At 59.6% G+C, this 18,305-nt stretch overlaps 1 protein-coding gene across 1 annotated transcript in view; it reads left to right on the forward strand.

Moving 5' to 3' along the window:
- Positions 1-964: 964 nt before the first annotated feature.
- RAB26 (RAB26, member RAS oncogene family) overlaps positions 965-18,305 on the forward strand; it is a 20,851-nt gene continuing 3,510 nt past the window's right edge. Inside the window, exons 1-2 of the mRNA XM_038151654.1 lie at positions 965-1,267; positions 4,066-4,176. Coding sequence (XP_038007582.1) covers positions 1,052-1,267; positions 4,066-4,176 — 327 coding nt within the window. The 5' untranslated portion in view covers positions 965-1,051. The remainder of the gene's footprint in view (positions 1,268-4,065; positions 4,177-18,305) is intronic.

Below are 18,305 nucleotides of genomic sequence, written 5' to 3' on the forward strand. Positions count from 1 at the left end.
CCTCGCCATGTGCCTGCCTGGCTTCTCCTGACAGCGATTTACTCTCGCTCCCGCTTTGCCGCTCCTGCCCAGGCCTTTCCCAGCCGGGCTGTGCCCGTGCTGCCGGAACGTGCCAGGCAGCTGACGGCGTTTATTCCAGCCGGGAGACCGCCCGTGCCTCGGACGGCACCCGGGAGCAGAGAGACAAACCCTGCGGGAGCCCGGGCTCCCGGTCCCGCAGCCCTGCTCCGGCCCCCGCTGGCCTGGACGCAGTTCCAGCCTCGCACCCCCGAGGGATGCTGCCGACGGCGGAGGGTCTGTGACTGCTCGAGTGGCCCTCCCACACCGTGCGGGCACACCCCAGAGGGACGGGCGCGGCTGCGGGACGGAGCCCAAACAGGGCTGCGGGATGGAGCCCAAACCGGACAGTGCAGCTGCACCACCGCCCCGCCGGCGGGGCTGGCGTGTGCGGCGTTGCGCACCCCACGCTGCTCGCCGGGGTGCGGGTGCCACCCCCCATTCACGGTTCGGTTCCCTTCGCTCCTGCAGACCCACCGGAGGCGCCTCCCGGTGCCCCCACGGTAACGCGCCTCGGGGCCGGGGCGAGGAGCGAGCACCGCGGGGAGCGGTGCCTCCCTCCTCCCCTCCCTTCACGCGGGTACAGACCCCCCGTACCCCTTTCCCGCTCCTCCCGGTGCCCCCTGGTGCCCCCCGGTGCCTCCCGCTCCTCCCGGTGCCCCCACGGTAAGGCGCCTCGGGGCCGGGGCGGAGAGCGAGCACCGCTGGGAGTGGTGGCCCCTTCCTCGCCTCCCTTCCCGCAAGTACAGACCCCCCCGTACCCCTTCCTTTCCCGCTCCCCCCGGTGCCCCCCGGTGCCCCCCGGTGCCCCCGCTCCTCCCGGTGCCGGCGCTGCGGGGCGCGGAGGGGCGGGGCCAGGGCTCAGACCACGCCCCCTCCCTCCCTCCGCGCGTTTCCATTGGCGGGGCGGCGGCGCGGGGCGGGGCCGGGCGGGGCGGCGGCGGCGGCTCGCGCTCCCCCTCAGCCCCGGCGCGGCCGCGGCGCCGGCCCCGGGATGTCGCGCAAGAAGGCGGCTCGCAGCAAGGGCGGCGGCGCCGCGCCCTCCGCCGCGCTGCCTCCCGCCGGACAGGGCACCGGCCGCGCCGCCGCCGCCCCCCGGGGCAGCTCCGCCGCCGCCGCCGCCCCCGAGCTGCCCCGGAACGGCGGAGCGGCGGCGGCCGGGCGGCCCTCGCTGAGCAGCAGCGGGGAGTTCTACGACCTCGCCTTCAAGGTGCGGGGCCGGAGAGGGCAGCGCGGAGGGCTGCGGGAGTGCGGGGTCAGGCGGGTGTGGGGCCGGGGGTGGCGTCGCCGAAGTTCCCGGGGTCCAGGACCGGGCGGGCATCCCTGCATCCCTGTAACCGTGTAACCCTTCATCCCTGTAACCCTTCATCCCTGCATCCCTGTAACCCTGCATCCCTGTAACCTTTCATCCCGGTAACCCTTCATCCCTGCATCCCGGTAACCCTTCATCCCTGCATCCCGGTAACCCTTCATCCCTGCATCCCTGTAACCCTTCATCCCTGCATCCCTGTAACCCTTCATCCCTGTAACCCTTCATCCCTGCATCCCTTCATCCCTTCATCCCTGCATCCCTTCATCCCTTCATCCCTGTAACCCTTCATCCCTGCATCCCTGTAACCCTTCATCCCTTCATCCCTGCATCCCTTCATCCCTGCATCCCTTCATCCCTGCATCCTTGCTTCCCTGGCTCCCAGCGCTCATCCCGCCCTCCGCAGCCCCCCGGTCGGGGTCTCGCTCGGCGGGGGCTGCGCCCGCAGAGCCGCCGGCAGCGGGGCTGGGGCTGCGGGACTTGTGCGAGTGACGGCCAAAGGCTGCTCCGGGGAGTTGCTGTAAGCGCCCGGATCCTCGTGAACCTGCAGGAAAGGGGGCTGTGAGCAGGGTGGTGGCAGCCCCCGAGGGGCACCGAATGTGCTCCGGCTGCTGCCGAGACGCCCCCGAGATGCTCCGGTGGCTTCTCCTCGCTGCTCAGACCCTGGCGAGCGGGCCACAGAGCTGCTTCCTGCCCACTTCATCCTGCGACCTGATGCAAGCCCAGCTCGGAGCTCGTTTGATGATTTTAGGGCTCACACAGCGATTTTGGGGCTCTTTTAGTGATTCGGGCTGGGGGCACGACTCGGTGAAACCCCTGTGTGTTTGTGGCACGGATCTCCGTGCCGAGCCCAGGAGATCAAGCCTGGCAAGCACAGCTTTGCTGGGCAGGTCCCACCTGATGTGTGCTGGGGAGAGCTTGGTGCCTGTAGCAGTCAGCGTGGCCATCGTGGTGTGGAGGTTTGGGGTGTGGGGTAGGAGGTGTGGAGGTTTGGGGTGTGGGGTAGGAGGTGTGGAGGTTTGGGGTGTGGGGATGGAAAGGGACGTTCCAGAAATGTGCTTGGTTGCTTCGGTAGGTGGTTGGTCCTGATACAGCTGCATTAATGGTTCAACAGCTTCCCTAAAATGGAGCCACCTCTGTGTTTGCGCTGGTCCTTGGCTCCTAGAGCTCACCTCTGCCTGCCCAAGCTGGGGCTTTTTCTAGGGATTGTCCCCATGGCACAAGGGTGAGCCAAACGTGTCTCAGATAAGCCCAAACACACTGGGCAGAGAAAACATCTGCTAATGGTCTGGCTGGTTTTGACCCAGTGGCAGACAGAAATTGCTGTGTATCCAGTAAAATCCTGGTTTATTAAACTTTCCCCTTCCCTTCCCCTCTCCTGAGGCTCCCGATCTGTGCCTGATGCAGTGGCCACGTCCTGGGCACAGGGCTGGCTCCTGGCCCTGGGCACTCTCTGTGCCCGGGGGAGGCTTTGGTGCTGCTGGGAGAAGCTGCTGCTGAGGGTCACCTATTCCAGAAAGATGTCTGGAAAATTTAAAAAAAATCAATATTTTGTACTAAAATGACTTTTTTCCCCCCTCCCATGGCTTCACACTGGTACTCCTGCGGGGTCTGGCTGCCCTCACCCCGCTGTGCCCAGGCGCTCCTGTGGGACACCCGTGTGGGGCTCTGCTGGGGGTGTGGGGCACCGTGGGCAGATCCTGCCCTCCTTGGCAGTGCCACAACGAGCTGCACCTGCGGCTGGGGCTGCCGCCGCCTCCCAGGGCTGGGCTGCAGAGGGGTGGTGGCATTTGCCACTTCTGGCAGCTCCCGGGAGGGTTCGGTGTGACCCAGGGCAGCGCCTGCCATAAAGCCATTTAAATCCTGTCACGGGTTAATGGCTCGTGGAAGGCTGATGGCAGAGAGAAGCAGCCTGGCACGGCAGGTGTGGAAGGAGCTGGCACAGCCCCGCTCCCTGTCCCGGATTTCTCGGTGCCATCCCGCCAAGGGGAGCAGGGTCAGTGCCCCGGGGGCAGCAGGGCTGTTGGTGTGGGCACAGGTTTTGGGGAGCTGCATTTGGAAGCAGCCTCAGCTCTGCCGTGGTTGCTTTGTGGCAAGGAGCTGCCTGCCCTGTCTGTGCCCAGGGCGGCTGCTGGGTGGGGAAACTGAGGCAGGGGGCACCCGGAGCTGCTCCTTTGGCTTCCGTGGAGGACTGGCAGGGTGGCTATGGGCACCTGTGGGTCCCACTGAAGGCGAGGGCAGAGCGCACCCCTGGAGCTGGCACTCGTGGCTGGGGACCCCCAGGAGCAGTGTCACCCTCCCGGAAAGCCCCACACGTGGTGGGCTGTTTTGTGGGGACAGCACGGGCAGCTCATGTCACTCTCGGGTTTCAGGGGCTTTGTGCCCTCACAAAGGAAGGTGTCTCCAGTTTGGTGACGTGGTGCAGGGTCTGAATAATCCCACGGTGGGTCTTCCCCACCCTCCTTGGTCTGAGGACGTCGCTCTTGGATGTGGTTCTTCCCAGGCTCCCGCTGCCCACTGCTGCGGTGGAGCGGGGCGATGGCTGCAGCGGGGCTGCCTGCCCGCAGCCTGGAGCCTGACCCCGCTCCCTCCCCGCAGCCTGGAGCCTGACCCCGCTCCCTCCCCGCAGCCTGGAGCCTGACCCCGCTCCCTGCCCGCAGCCTGGAGCCTGACCCCGCTCCCTCCCTCCCTCCCTGCAGGTGATGCTGGTGGGGGACTCGGGGGTGGGCAAGACCTGCCTGCTGGTGCGCTTCAAGGACGGCGCCTTCCTGGCCGGCAGCTTCATCTCCACGGTGGGAATCGACTTCAGGGTGAGTGCCCGGGCCTCGGCCCTTCGGGGTCTGGCAGGTGAGTGGAGGATTTTGCAGAGGGGTTGCTGAACATTGAACCTCCGCAGCCGTGTCAGCCCCGGCCGGGGCGCTCGGGGTGTGACAGCAGCAGCAGCAGCAGCAGCAGCAGCAGCAGCAGCAGCATCTTTGTTACGGCTTTGCCAGAGATGGGGCAGCCTCTCCTCTGCTCAGGATCCTGCTAATTCCTGGAACAACCGAAGCCTGACTTCTGCCCATGGAAATGTTTCCCTGAGGCAGTTCCAGCGGTTTTTAAGAGTTGTTCATTTTTTTCTAGGAACGGCAAAACCCAAACTGATAAAAAACAGGATGCCCTGGAAGGCTCCCCTGAGCACAGCTTTGGGGTGCTGTGCTGAGGCATCTCTGAGGGCTCTGTTTGGTTGGGAGCGATGGGAGCATCCCGAGAGCCATGGGGGCAGTGCTTGGAGCTGTGCAGCTCCAGTGAGGACAGTGGGAACCTGCTCCACACAGGGAGTAACAGCTGGGCTGGGGGAAGAAAGGGGATCACGTCACACCCTGCCATGCCCCAGTGTGCCAGGGCATCCTTTGCCAGGCAGGAACACCTGAGTGCAGGCCTGGGCCCTTGTAACCTTTCCTTGGCCGTGTTTCCCTGTCAGTCCCGTGCTGGGGGGGCTGCCGGGGGTCTCTGTGGTTCCCTCAGGCCCTGTCCAAGGGGATCCCCACCCGTCAGGTGGGACAGCAGAGCCACGGGAATGGTGACTTTACAGAGGTGGCACCAAAGAGCCTTTCCAGCACCTGTGCAGGGCACCAGGCAGTTTTGGCACCAAAGCAGCAGCCAGCAGCACGCCTGGCTTGCCAGGATCAGCTGCTCCCTGTCCCTCCCCAAAGTGTGATCTTGTCACCTCCCAGGCTGTCTGGGCAGTGCTGTGAGCTTGTCACCTCCCGGGATGTCTGGGCAGTGCTGGATTTGGCTCCGTTTGGGGGCTCTGGTGGGTGCTGTGAGGAGCTGCTGGTGATGCCCCACAGCAGTGTTGTGTCTTCCCGACAGCCTTTTCCCAGCAGCATCTCGGACCTTGACTTTTCTTGGAGGATTTCTGGGAGATGAGTGTCTCTCGTACCCTGCTGCTTGGCTGGGGTGTGAGTGATGGCTCTGTGGTGCAGTGACATTGGGAAGGGTGGAGGACAGCTCAGAAAGCCCTGAGGAAGGAAGGGATGGTCCATGGTGAAATGGGGAAATCGGGGTCCGTAATTGTATATAAAGGTAATTACACAGTGTTCAGGTGTTCTTCAAATGAAAGCGTTTTCTTACTGATTGGAGTGATTGATACAGAGGGCAGCCATAAAACCCCGTGACTTATCGATTCGAGTGCTGAAATGACTGTTACTGAGAAGCAATCAAATTAGAGTTAATTTACTTCTCTAATAGAGCTGCTAGAGCTACATGTCTCTGAAATGGGCAGATTATACAGTGGGGGAGATCATGTGTATGCCCTAAAACTCATTATTATCGTCCTTGTAAGGCATTCCTAATTTTGGGGGGACATGGAAATAGTTTTTTGATGTGCCTCTGCATTCCCACCAGGATAATCCTGTTTGGTAATTGTCCCTCTCGCCGTGGGCGCCGCGATGCAGATGACGCTCTGGGGTGGCAACACTGGAGGCTTCTGCTGGTTTTAATTTGTGTCTTTTTAATCACAGAACTGTCATATCACGGCTCCTTCTCTCCGCAGCCCCGGAGTTTGGCAGGGGTTTGCTGGCTGAAGCAGCCGAGGTGGCGGCGGTGGGAAGGTGCCGCTGGGGTTCTCTGCGTTCTCTTGGCCCGCTGTGGAGGGTGCTGAGCGAGCACCGGGGGTTTATCCTGGGGCTTTGGCAGGGTTTGTGCCACGCTCCGAGCCTGGCTGGCACCGGGGCCGCAGGGAGCTCGCCAAGGCCAGCGCGTGTGGCAGCTGCGCTCCTGTGCACGCGCGGCCTTGCTGGCGACCTGCCGGGGCCATCCTGGCTCAGGACACCACGGGCACGGGGCTGCCCAGCCCCAGACGCTGGCCTGGGCACCTCCTCCGCTCTTCCTGATGCCATCAGGTCCCTGCCATCGCTCTGGGATGGGGCCGTGCTGGGGCAGCCCCCAGGCCAGCCCGGCTTCCTCCTCTCCCAGTCCATCCCTGGCCCCAGTGGGCTCCAGGATCCTTTGCTGGCGTTCAAGGATGGCAAACCATCAGATGCACCCAAAGCTGTGGCTAATGGAATACTCCAGAGAGAATGGAAATGAATAGAAATCCATTTAAAATTAATCTGCATTACTATTCCTAATGGCCCCTGAGGTTTGTTCCCTCCTACTGTTTTATGTGAGGGAGAACCTCCCGCGACGTGTTTGTTTATTATCATCTCTTAAACAAAGAAGGATGTTGATCTGAACGTGTTTGGAAAACAAACCGCTGATGCTGGGGAAATAAAGATGATTGTAATATTAAAAAAGGCATCAAAATGGCACCTGTTGCCTTCGAGCTGTGGAGGTGCTGGGTCCTCAGTGATCCATCCCGGGAAAATTTGGCTTGCTGGGGGAGCATCTTTAGCTCCTGGGGATGATTCCAGCCTCCCCAGTTCAGCTGGGACAGGGCCAGGTGTCCCCAAACTGAGGGTTTGGCTGGGGGTGCAGTGCTGGGTGAGCCCCCACTGTGGGTGCCATGGAGGCAGAGCCCTGGACAAAGGATCCTGCTCCTGGCAGAGCTTGGGCTGAGCAGAAACCCCTGTCTGAGCAAAACCCCTGTCTGAGCAGAAACCCCTGTCTGAGCAAAAACCCCTGTCTGAGCAGAAACCCCTGTCTGACAAAAACCCCTGTCTGAGCAGAGACCCCTGAGCAGAAACCCCTGTCTGAGCAGAGACCCCTGAGCAGAAACCCCTGTCTGAGCAGAAACCCCTGTCTGAGCAGAACCCCTGTCTGAGCAAAACCCCTGTCTGAGCAGAAACCCCTGTCTGAGCCCCTGAGCTGTCCCCCCAGGCTGGGGGACAAACCCCTCTCTGCCTTCAGCGTCTGGATCACAGGTGTCGCCTTCAAGGTTGCATTGCTAACGAGAGGATTAATTACTGCCCTCCATGAGCCATGGCACGAGGTCTTGTCTGGGGAGCCCTGGCAGGTGCCTCTGCTCGGGGGGATCCCCCCACAGACAGGGTCTGTCCCCACAGACGGGGTCCCTGCCCACAGATGCCCACTGGGGAGGGCACAGCAGCTCTGGCAGGCCGTGTGTGCTTTCCTTGCTGCATGCACTCGGGTTCCAGGGAGAAGGGCTCCTGGAAAAGGGCAGGTTTGGTGCTTGGGTGTGAATCCCGATTTTCTCAGTGCCACGTCAGGAGCTGCCTCTCCTTGTAATTTTGGAACGCTTCAGAAACCTCGACAGAAGCTCAAGCTGTGCAGCCAGGGGGACTCGTGTCCTGTCGCGACAGCTGAGTGATGGAGTCTCGCCAAAGTGAGAAGCCAAAGGGCCAAGTGAACCCCCTGTGTCCCTGTCCCCAGTGACACCTGGGCACTGCAGGGCTGCCCAGCCCCGAGCTCTGCAGGGTTGGGCAAAGGAAGAGTTTTGTACTAATTGGACCTGAAAGGAGAAGAACATAAAAGAAAAAAAATTAAGGATGAGCCTTTCCTCCCTGGGTAGAGGTGCTAATGAGCTCCTTTGCATTAGCAGGGGTGATGGCTGCTGTGTTAATCAGGGATGAAACCGCTGGGAAGCTTTTTGATGGAGTTCAGAGCAGGGTGGCTTCTCTTGGTCTGGTCCCAGGTGTGCAGCAGTGTCACTCCTCTGCTGCTGCCCCGAGGACAGGGAGCAAAGCAGCATCGTCCTGGCGCCTCGCTCAGGAGGAGCCAGCCCCGCAGCTCGGCACAGCTCCGGGCTGCCAGGGCAGGCGGTGGCACAGGGGACAGTTCCTTTGAAGGCTCAGCTTTGATGTGCCCAGGTTGGCAGGGCTGGGGGGCTCAGCTGCTCCCCAGCACGGCCCCTCGGGACGCTCCGTGCTCTGCCGCAGCCTTGGCTGTGCCGTGGTTAATCTGGGACGTGCTGTAAATAAAACCTGTCCCCGGTGGCCCTGAGCTCTAAGGACTCCTGATTACACTCAGGGGTGGAATCAGCGGTGTGTTATGTGGTTGTTTTGGTTTTTTTTTTACATGGGAGGTTTGTGGCATCTCTGGTTGTTTTTTGTTGTGTTTGAGTGTGCCCCTCCCAGGGCTGCCCCCGGCTCCTGCAGCGAGCTGAGCTTTGCAGGAGGATGGGAAGCTTTGCTCCAGCCCTGCAGAGGAGCAGTGACCAGGGTTTGGAGTCACCCAGACTGGTCCTGGGTGTGCATGTGCTGGGAGAGGGCTGTGGGTGCTCTGAGCATCTGTGGGTCCCCAGCAGGTGCCCACATCCCTGCCCACATCCCTGCCCATATCCCACCCTGCATCCCTGCCCACATCCCTGCTCTCATCCCTGCTCTCATCCCTGCCCTCATCCCTGCCCACATCCCAGCCCACATCCCTGCCCATATCCCACCCTACATCCCTGCCCTCATCCCTGCCCACATCCCTGCCCATATCCCACCCTGCATCCCTGCCCACATCCCTGCTCTCATCCCTGCCCTCATCCCTGCCCTCATCCCAGCCCACATGCCTGCCCACATCCCACCCTACATCCCTGCCCTCTTCCCTGCCCTCATCCCAGCCCACATCCCTGCCCACATCCCTGCCCTCATCCCAGCCCACATCCCTGCCCTCTTCCCTGCCCACATCCCTGCCCACATCCCACCCCACATCCCACCCCACATCCCAGCCCTCACAGCCGTTGCCTGGTGCCTCCCTTTGAAGGGCTGGAGCAACCTGGAGCCTCCTGAAAGCCAGGGCTGGCTTTTATCTCAGCAGTTGGCACGGAGCATTAGCAGGGCTCATTTTCTGATGGATCAATCTGGAAAAAGTGGGAGGGGAGCTGCTTAGGCCAGAAGAAAGAAAAGGAAATAAATTAATTTCAGTGTCTTTCTGTGCAAAATTAGCCCTGGATGTTAGAGGGAAGGAACTGGGCGGGGTGTTTGGTCTCTCCTTTGCTGTGTGGGGTCAGCACGGGGGTTTGCTGCAGGGGGTGGGTTTAGGTTGGTCTCCAGGGCTGGAGCTCTGGAGGGAAGTGGCCTTTTCCTGAGAGAAACATCTTGGTGCTGCCAAGTTGCTTGGACCAAATTCCCTTCATGGGGCCATGCCAGTGGCAGCAGAGGTGCAACCAGGACGGGGAAGGTGGGGCAGGAGGGGGCAGGGGATGCCTGTGCTCCCACCTTGAGTATGCCCACGGCAAATGCTTGGAACTGGATGACCTTTAAGGTCCCTTCCAACCCAAACCATTCCTTGTTTCCAGCAGCTCTTTGTCTGAAAATCAGTTTGCTCTGCAGCTCCCATTGCTGGATGAATTTTAATAGCAGCCAGGAGCTGATTTCATATTTTTGCATTTCTCACTGTGTGGAGAGCTGGGCTCAATTGGCCCAGAGCAGATTTCTTCCATCCCTGCAGGTGTTCAAGGACAAGTTGGATGGGGTTTGGAGCAGCCTGGTCTGGTGGAAGGTGTCCCTGCCCTCAGCAGGAGGTTGGACCTGGATGCTCTTTGAGATCCCTTCCAACCCAAACCACTCCAGGAGTCTCTGATGGTTCCTGCCATGCCCCCACCGCTCTGCCTGGCTCCAGGGGAGGGACACGATGCTGTCACCGGTGCTTAGGGACCAGCAGTGCCCAAATGCAGCACGGGGAGGCAGATCCTGGCATCTTGCCCGGGGAGGGCAGCCCTGGCCAGCTGGCATTGTGCCCCTTGTGCCCGTGTGTGGCTCTGAGGGCGCCGCTCCCTCACGGGGGCTGCTGGTGCCTGTTCCCCGCTCCCAGGACAGCTCTCGGGGCACTGAATATCCATTTTCCCTGGGAAGCCAGGCCCCGCTTTCCTTGCAGGGCTGCTCCTGCGTGGCAGAGGGACACTCTCAGCTTTGCAGTCAGTGCCTGGCATTTGCGTGCAGGGCTCAGTTGCCAAGGGATGCTGCGAGCGTGCCCGTGGCGGCTGCGCCCGCTCCTCGCACTCCCCGGCTTTTATCCATCCTCCTTTGCCTCTTGCTCTTGGCAAATAAAACCCCCCAGCTCTGCAGCACAGCAGGAAGACGCGAACCCCCGCGTGCAGGCGGTGATCCCAGTGGACAAGGGACTCCATTCCTGCCTGGGGGCAGGCCCAGAAAGGAGATGAATGTCTTCAAAGCAAAGAAGTGCTTGAGCAGCTGGAGTGGCAGCCAGCCCCGCAGCCTGCTTAAGAAAACTCTTAACCAGCTTAATTCTCTTTGCAGGATGGTGGGAAGGTGCCTTCTCCACCTCCTTGGTGTCAGAAATACCACCCAGAACAGTTTGGGTGTGGAATTTTTTATCCATTCCAGCTGCCATGACGGCGCTGGGGATGTGGGGTTTGCAAGGTGCTTCTGGAAGGGCACCAGTGTCTCCAGGCTCCTGCAGCCCTGCTGGTGCTTGGTGGCTTCCTGGTGCCTGTTGGTAGCTGGTGTCCCTGTGGGTCTGTCCTGGCCTGGGCTGGTTGGAATAAGGGATTTAATTGCTCAGGGGGAGAGCAGAGGGCCTGGGCTGCTCAGGAGTGCCAGGAGACAGGAAAACACAAACTTGGGAGCTGCTGGTGCGAGGAGGGAGCTTGTGAAGGTGCTCAGCATAACCTCTGTACCCTCCTGGTCAGAGCCGTGTGGGAGCCCAAAACCCCTGCAGAGGATGGGAACCATGGGAAATCAGCTGGGAAATGCAATTCCCGCCCTCCGCAGTGTGTGTGGGGCTGTGGGTCAGACCCTGCTCCAGCCCAGCAGGATCCCTGCACAGGACAGGGCGAGCAGGAGCTGGGGCTGGGAAGGCTGTGAGCACACGGCTGCGCTGTGCTGGCTCCTGTCTGGCTGCTGCCAGGTGGGAAATTGGCTCTGGAGAGGCCAGTTTGGGCACTGGAGCATCCACTGCCGTGGATCCGAGCCGGGCTGGATCTGCTCCCGGTGCCAGGACCTGAGAGGGAGCGTTTTATACTCAGCAAAACATTCAAATGGGGCCAGAGTAAGCCTAAACGGTTTCAATATTTAATGGAATACATTTGGCTTAATTTCACTTTCATCTTTTATTTGTGATAAAATATTGAACTCAGCTGTGCAGAACTGGGTTGTTCTTTGAAAGCAGAGGGAAGGCGCCCAGGAAAGGGGGCACAGGTGGGTTTTGGGTGTCTCTGACCCCCCCTCTGCCCCTGGGATGGGCATTTTGGGGCATCCCTGCCCTGTGGCTCTGCCTTGCTCAGCTCCTGTGGTCCCCTGAGCCCTTGCTGCCTCTCTGCTGAGCTGCTGCCTCATTTTGTTAATTAATTATTGCTCCCAGCAGGCTTTGGGTTATTCTCGGGGTGGATGTTGATGATCTCTGTGGGGAAGGGTGAGGTGCCAGTCCCGGGTTTGGCACTGCTGCAGTGGCAGGAGCTGGCTCTGGCTGAGCTCACTGCCTGCTCTCTGTGTGTTGTTCTTCCCTGAAAAACACCTTTCCCTTTCCCTTTTCCCTTTTCCCAAAGAGCCACTTCCCTGAGCCCCGGGGTCAGTCCCATGCATGGGCTCTGCTGGACCCTGTGATGGTGGCACTGAGATCCCCGTGCCCAAAGGCAGGGCAGCAATTGAGTGTGCCAAAGCCTGGAACACTGAGCTCACCCTCCTTGGGGAAAAAATGGGGGAAAACTGGGAAAAAAAACTGGGAAAAACCAGCCCCATTCAGGCAGGTCCGAGCTGTGTTTGGGGTGGAGGGAGCCACGGTGTGGTGTGTCCCTGTCCTTGGATGGTGATGGCACACACAGTTCCTATGGCAATGGGGGATTGAGGGATTGAGGGCTTTACCTGCAGAGCCTTTGGAAGCAAAATATTTTGTTGTTGGCACCACGGGCAGAGCTGGGCACTGCCCATGCAGCTCCTGGCTCCATCCCAGGTGCTGGAGCTGCCCTGGCTCAGGATCCCAGAGCAGCCCAGCAGCTCACACAGCTTTGTTTGTCTACCAGGGACATAGAGCATTTTCAACCGTGGCTCAGCACCGAGTCATTGCCCTGAGGCACTGGTGAATCTTGGAAACAACAGCGAATAATTCATCTCTATGCCTCCACTGGGAAAAAGTGTTTCTCCCTGATCACAACTAAGTGAGTTGGGAGCTCGTGGTGCTTCAGCTTTAAAGGGTGATGTCCCTTGCCCTGGGCCGCAGCTGTCCCAGGGTGAGGAGGTTTAATGGGTGCTTTGGGGGTCTCAGTGATGCTTCTGAGCCTCAGGAAGATGTTGGTGTGGCAGGGCTGAGTCAGTTCTACCCGCAGGAGGTCAGCGGGCTGGAAAGGTCATGTCCTAGGGGCCATAAAACCATTAGCACATCTCCGAGGGTGTGACTGGTCCTGGTGTGAACACCTGGACGGGTTTTGTTCCATTTTGTGCGGGGTTTTTCTGTTTAATTTATGCAAAGGAGGGGAGCGGTGGGGCCGTGCCCAGCTGCTTGGATCAGATGCCCCGAAGCCATGGCACCCACCTCGCCAGCCCTTGCGCCATCTGCCTGTGTCTCGGGACGTTTTCCTCCCGCCTGCCAAGGCTCGATGTTCCCGGGCTCAGTGACACACGGGGGAAATGGAGGCTTTGGCTTTTCCAGCTTTGCCTGCGCAGCATCACCACGGCAACGATCCCAGCAAGGCTGTGTGGCGTTAACGCTGTTCGTGGGGAAGAGCCGCTGCCCCAGCCGGGGTGATGTGTGATGTGTGCCGGGCTGAGGAGGGGCTGCAGGTCCTGTCCCGTGCCAGGGCTGCTGCTCCTGCTCACCGCACCGAGCCTGGACCGGCCCCAGTGCCTGGCACATCCCCCCGGGGAGAGCTGGCTGTGGGTCCTGCGTTCCCAGCCTTGGAACAACTCCCTCTTCATGATCTTTTTCCCCCAAAAAGCCAAGTGCAGGAGGCTGCTGAAGGCAGCTCCAGCCTGTCCGGGGAGTGTAGACCCCGCTGCTGAGGACTCTGCCGTGTGTGGGATGCTGAATTTGGTGGAAATTGCTGGATTTGCTTCTCGTGCCACTCACCAGCAGCCAGTCCCACCGGTGTCTCCGTGCCTTGCTGCTTCCCTGGAGCTGATGATTAAGAAAAACACAGCTGCATGTGTGGGTGAATAATGCCAGCCTCGCTGCTGGGGGTCACAGTGGAGACCCTGCCCAGGGAGCCCCAGGATGAGCATCCATCCCCCGTGCCCCGGGCAGTGTGGGGTCACTCCAGAGCCTTTCCTGCAGCTCGGGCAGCCCCACGGCCAGGCTTTGTTCCCTGCTGTTGAGCACGCTGGGCTCTGGGAGCTGTGGGGAAGCAGCCGAGCTGTGACCCCCCGGGCTCTGCATCGCCCCGTTTTCCTCAGAGGAAGAGCTGGGGGATTGTTGCTGCTCCTGGTGCCAATTTTTAGAGCTGAGCCTGGATTTGGCAGCCCCCACAGCCCCAGGCCTGGTGAAGGGCTGTGCCAGGCTGGTGGGGGGGATGTGAGCCCCCTGTGCCCCTGCCCATGGCAGCAGCGTGGCAGGGCATGCCCTCCCTGCCCAGAGCACTGTTCAGTCAGTGCTGAGGAGCTGGGCTTGCAGAGGGGGTCCTGCTCTGTGGGGCTGCTCCCCAGACCCCTTTGCATTGGGGTGACACATCCAGGTGGCCTCTGGCAAGGCTGGGGCTCAGCCCAAACTTCCTCCAAGCCATTCATGAGCTGCACTTATCAATGTGCATGAATTAATGGGAGAAGTGCTCAACAATGCCCAAAATAACTTTGTTCCCAAGCAAGCGTTAATGCCTGGCAGATGTGATGTGTTTTTCCCTCCTGAATAACACACGTGAGGTCAGAGTGTTCCTGACAGCTGGGGGGGAGCAGCGGGGGCAGAGCAGCTCTGGCGGGGCTGATTCTCCAGGGATCAGCCCCACAGCCCAGCGCAGAGGTGGAAATCCTCTCCTGAGGACCTGGCTGCTCCAGCTGGAGCTCTTGGCTGAGGCGGGGCTTCCCAAACGGGCAACAAAAAAAAAAAAAAAAAAAAAAAAAAAAAAAAAAAAAAAACCCAAACAAACAAAAAAAAATCAATGTGATCGTGTGTGGGTTTTGGTTCAGTTTTGTTTGTGAAAGGGTTGGCAGTGTCTTGGAACAGCTTCCCAGGAGCGTGGTGTGCACTGCTGCCCAGACCTCCAGCACCCACAGTGAAGGATCTGGGGTTTTGCCTCCCTGGGGTGATTTCCCAGCGCAGTCCTGGCTGGCAGCTCTGCTCCAGAGCCCACACGGGGAGAGCAGACAGTGGAGTTGCATTGGCCAAACTGGTTTGACTGATTGGGGTGGTTCTGGCGTGGAAGTGACGTGCTGAGCGTGCTGCAATTCCTCAGCACCTCTGCATCTCCCGGGGCTTTCAGCAGTGCCCAAACCTGGGGAAGAGCCTGCTCCAGTAGGGCAGGAAATGGGAGAGCTGGGACTGCTGCCAGGGAGATGGGAAAGCTTTGCAAAGATCAAAGCTTTGAGTGCACAGTGCCTGCTCTTGTGCCACCTGTGGGGCACCCGAGTGGCCACGCTGGCACTGGCACAGGAGGGGTGGGCAGGGCTCTGCCCGCTCAGCCCCCGTGTCCCAGCTCTGTCCGAGGGCCATTTCAGGATTGTCCTTGCACAGGGGGCAGCACCATGGTGTGGCAAAGCGAGACCACTGTGGTTAGTGAGGAGGAGGGGAAACCTCAGAAAGCTCTGCTGGACTTTGGGGAGCAGCCACAGGGTGAGGAGGGTCCTGCCCTGCAGAGGGGGCTGGGACCTGCTGCATTTCAGCCCTGCTGCCACTGCACCATGCAGAGAGGGGCTGTGGTACCAGGGAGCACTGGGACCTGAAGGGTGGCAGTGCTGGAGGCTGACTGGACTCGTACAGCCATCAGAAAATCTCATCAGAGCTCTTCAGTCCCTCTCTTTTCATTGAATCCTTCGAAGAATCTGGGCTCAGGTTTGCTGCACAGCAGTTTTTGGGAGCTGTCTGCCTTGGCTGTGGGTGAAGGATGGGAGTGTTTGGGATAAAAAGCTGCAGATTCCTTTGTCAGGTCTTTGGGGGTTTCATTTTCCTTAGGGATGAGAAGTGCTCTTTAATAATGCTGTTTGCAGTGCTGTCAGCAGACGCTGCTGTGTTGCTGCTGGGTGCTGACAGAATGTTTGCTGCTGGATGTTCAGCCCTGATTTTTCTTTAATTGGATTGTAGAGTCTTCTCAGAAACTTCAGGCAAGTTTTCAGCTCAGGGCTGCCTGCAGTCACTGAGGCAACTCCTAGAATTGTTGAGGTTGGAAAAGACCTTTAAGGTCAGACAAGTGCTGCTAGGCTTTATTTCTCCCCAGATAAACGATTCCCTGTCTAACAGGACCTGATGAGCCATTTTTCATCTCTGTGGCACTGACGGGGCCGTGTTTGCTACAGATGAGAAATGATAGAGCAATAAATGCTCCGTGGAGATCCCTGTTCAGCTTTGCAGCGTGCCATGGCCTTGATGAGGAAAATGAAGATAAATATGTCGAGCGCCACGTTACTTATTCCCAGTGTTGGCACAGATCTGCGTGAGCCATCTCTGCCCCCTTTGTTTCCAAGGCTTCCTGGTTTGGAAGTAAGCAGAGATATTTTTAAAAATATTCCTTCCTTTATAAAGTATGGGAAAAAGAGATGGAAGGGGTGAGTAATGCAGGCCAGGGTGGTGGGGGAGCTGTGCAGGCCACCCCGGCGTGGGGAGGATCCCATCCCATGTGCTGGAGCTGCAGGGATGGGCTGCAGCCCTCCTGCTGTCTGCTGCTTTCTGGTGGCTCTGATCTCCAGGATGGCTGTAGCAAATCCTTCCCTGAGGAATTTTGGGGTGGGTTTCTCTGGCTGCCTGTGGGACTGGGGCTCAGGCTCACTCCCGCTCTCAAAGCCTCACACGGCCCCATCTCCATCCTGCTGGGATGAGCCTGAGCAGCCCCGCTGGGCTTGAGAGCACCAAGTCTCCCCTGCCTGTGCCTCCCTCAAGGAACCTTCCCGTGGATGATCCCAGGACTTTGCTGCTTCCACGGAGCAGCCAGGCTGGGAGGGAACACGGCCCCAGCCGGGACTGCGAATGCTGCGGGCGCTGCCGAGAAGCAGAGCAGGGCTGAGTTTAAAATGCATGATCCTAAGCAGATCCTCTTACCTCTAATCTGTCCCTAAGACAGGATTCTCTTCTTGCCAGAAAACCCTTTTATTTGCAGACTGATGTGACTAGAAGATGATAAGTCAGTAAATCTTCAGTGTATCTGTTTGAACAAGGGCCTGGGCTCTTATCTGGGCAGGGCTGGCAGCCAGGGAGATGTTAATTGGGATTTAATGCAGTGAACGGGCTCTGGACAAAGGCTGGTGCTGCCGACATCCCTCGCTGGGTGCTGTGGGGCAGGGGCTGTGCCCAGCTGGACACCAGGGCTGGGGGCATTTATGTAGGGCCAGGCTGGTGGCTCCTCCGGGCTGGACGTGGCAGAGGGGACAGGATGGGTGACCCCTCCAAGGGGCTGTGGGGTGGCTCTGGCACCAGAGCAGGGTGGAGGTGCTGTGTGCTGTGAGGGGCCCCGGTGTTAATCTGCATTTCCAGGTTCTGCTGAGGAGCTGAGCAGGAGCTGAGCAGCCAGAGCACGCTGTGGGCTCTGAAAGGATCTTGGCACCAGCTGCAGGCAGGAGTGTGCAAGGCCTGGGGAGGAAAACATCCCAAGGCAGAAGTTTCTATTTTTAGCTGCACAGTGCAAATGCACAGAGCTGCTGAGGAATTCATCACCTGCCCCAGGAGATGGATGGCTGGGATTTTTCTCTGAAGGGAAGATCTATGGCAGAGGCAGAGGGAATCGTGCTGGGGTGTTTTGGCCACTGATGAATGTCTCTGGTGGTGGCACAGCTGAGGAGGAGGAAGAGGATCATTGCATGCGATCCCCAGTGCCTGGGACATCCTCCAGCCCCACACAGCACGGCTGGAGCAGGACCATGTCCAGCCCTGCCTCCAGCCACATCCCTGCCCTGCTCTCCCCATTCCCAGAGGTTTTCTGCAGGGTCCAGCACAGCGGCAGGCTGTGCCCTGCCCTCTCCTGCAGGGACTGTGCTCCTGGAAGGCTTTTCCCAGGCTGGAGTGGAGGGCTGGCTGTGTTCTCCATGGCTGGACCGTGCAGGATCGGGCACTGCTTGGATTTAGAGGGACCAGGTTTTTGGAGCTCTGAGGGGGCAGAGTGGGGCTGCTCCTGGATCCTGGCCTTGGCCACGGGCCGGGATGTCCCTGAGCCAGATGCTGTGCCTGGAGAGATGCTGAGCCACCAGGAGCAGCTCCCTGGCTGCACATGTCTGGGAAAACCAACCTCAAGTTTTAACAAGCAAATTTAATGCAGTGTCCTGCTGTTTTGGGCAGATTTCCATATCGATCCCTGATCTATTTTTGCAGCCGCCGTTGGAGGTGGTTATTTGTGTGTCTGCTATATCACAACTCATCCCATTTCCTCCTGGCACAGGAGTGTTTGTGCTCGCAGGGGCTCTCTGGGCTGTGCCAGGTGGGAATTTGGCTGCTGCTCTGGCCTTGGCGTGGGGCTGGGGTGCTCCAGCATCCCTTCAGCCAGTCCTCCACTGTGGGTGTCTCCTGGCTTCCTGAAGTAAAGGATAACCCAATCTATGCCTCGCTCCCGGGTGGCCTGGCCCGGTGACACCACAGCCTAATGACATTTCTGGGTGGCTGCGCTGTCAGTCCCACAGCTCATTACTGGCACTAATTAACTCTGTGCTGCCCCAGCGCCTGCGCCCGCTTTGATCTGTAGTCACAATGCCATTTATCCCCGTTCTGACAGGGAATTGCCCCCCCCCAGCTGCAGGAGGTGCCTCCAAGGCCCAACAATGACACTGGAGGGGCTTCTTTCCCATGGTAAAAGTGGAGCCCCGTGCAGGGGGTGCTCGGGTGGGCACTCCTGGAGTGGGCAGCACCACTGGAGCCAGCACCAGTCACACGGAGCCAGGGTGGGGGTCCCCTGCTTGGGGGAGCCTGGATGGTGCCACTGAGCAGCTCCCATTTGTCCGGTTAATTGCGAAGCAAATTGATCCATGTATCCAATTTAGCTTTAAAG

This window comes from Motacilla alba, chromosome 14, assembly GCF_015832195.1.
Source record: "Motacilla alba alba isolate MOTALB_02 chromosome 14, Motacilla_alba_V1.0_pri, whole genome shotgun sequence".
Taxonomy (NCBI): Eukaryota; Metazoa; Chordata; class Aves; order Passeriformes; family Motacillidae; genus Motacilla; species Motacilla alba.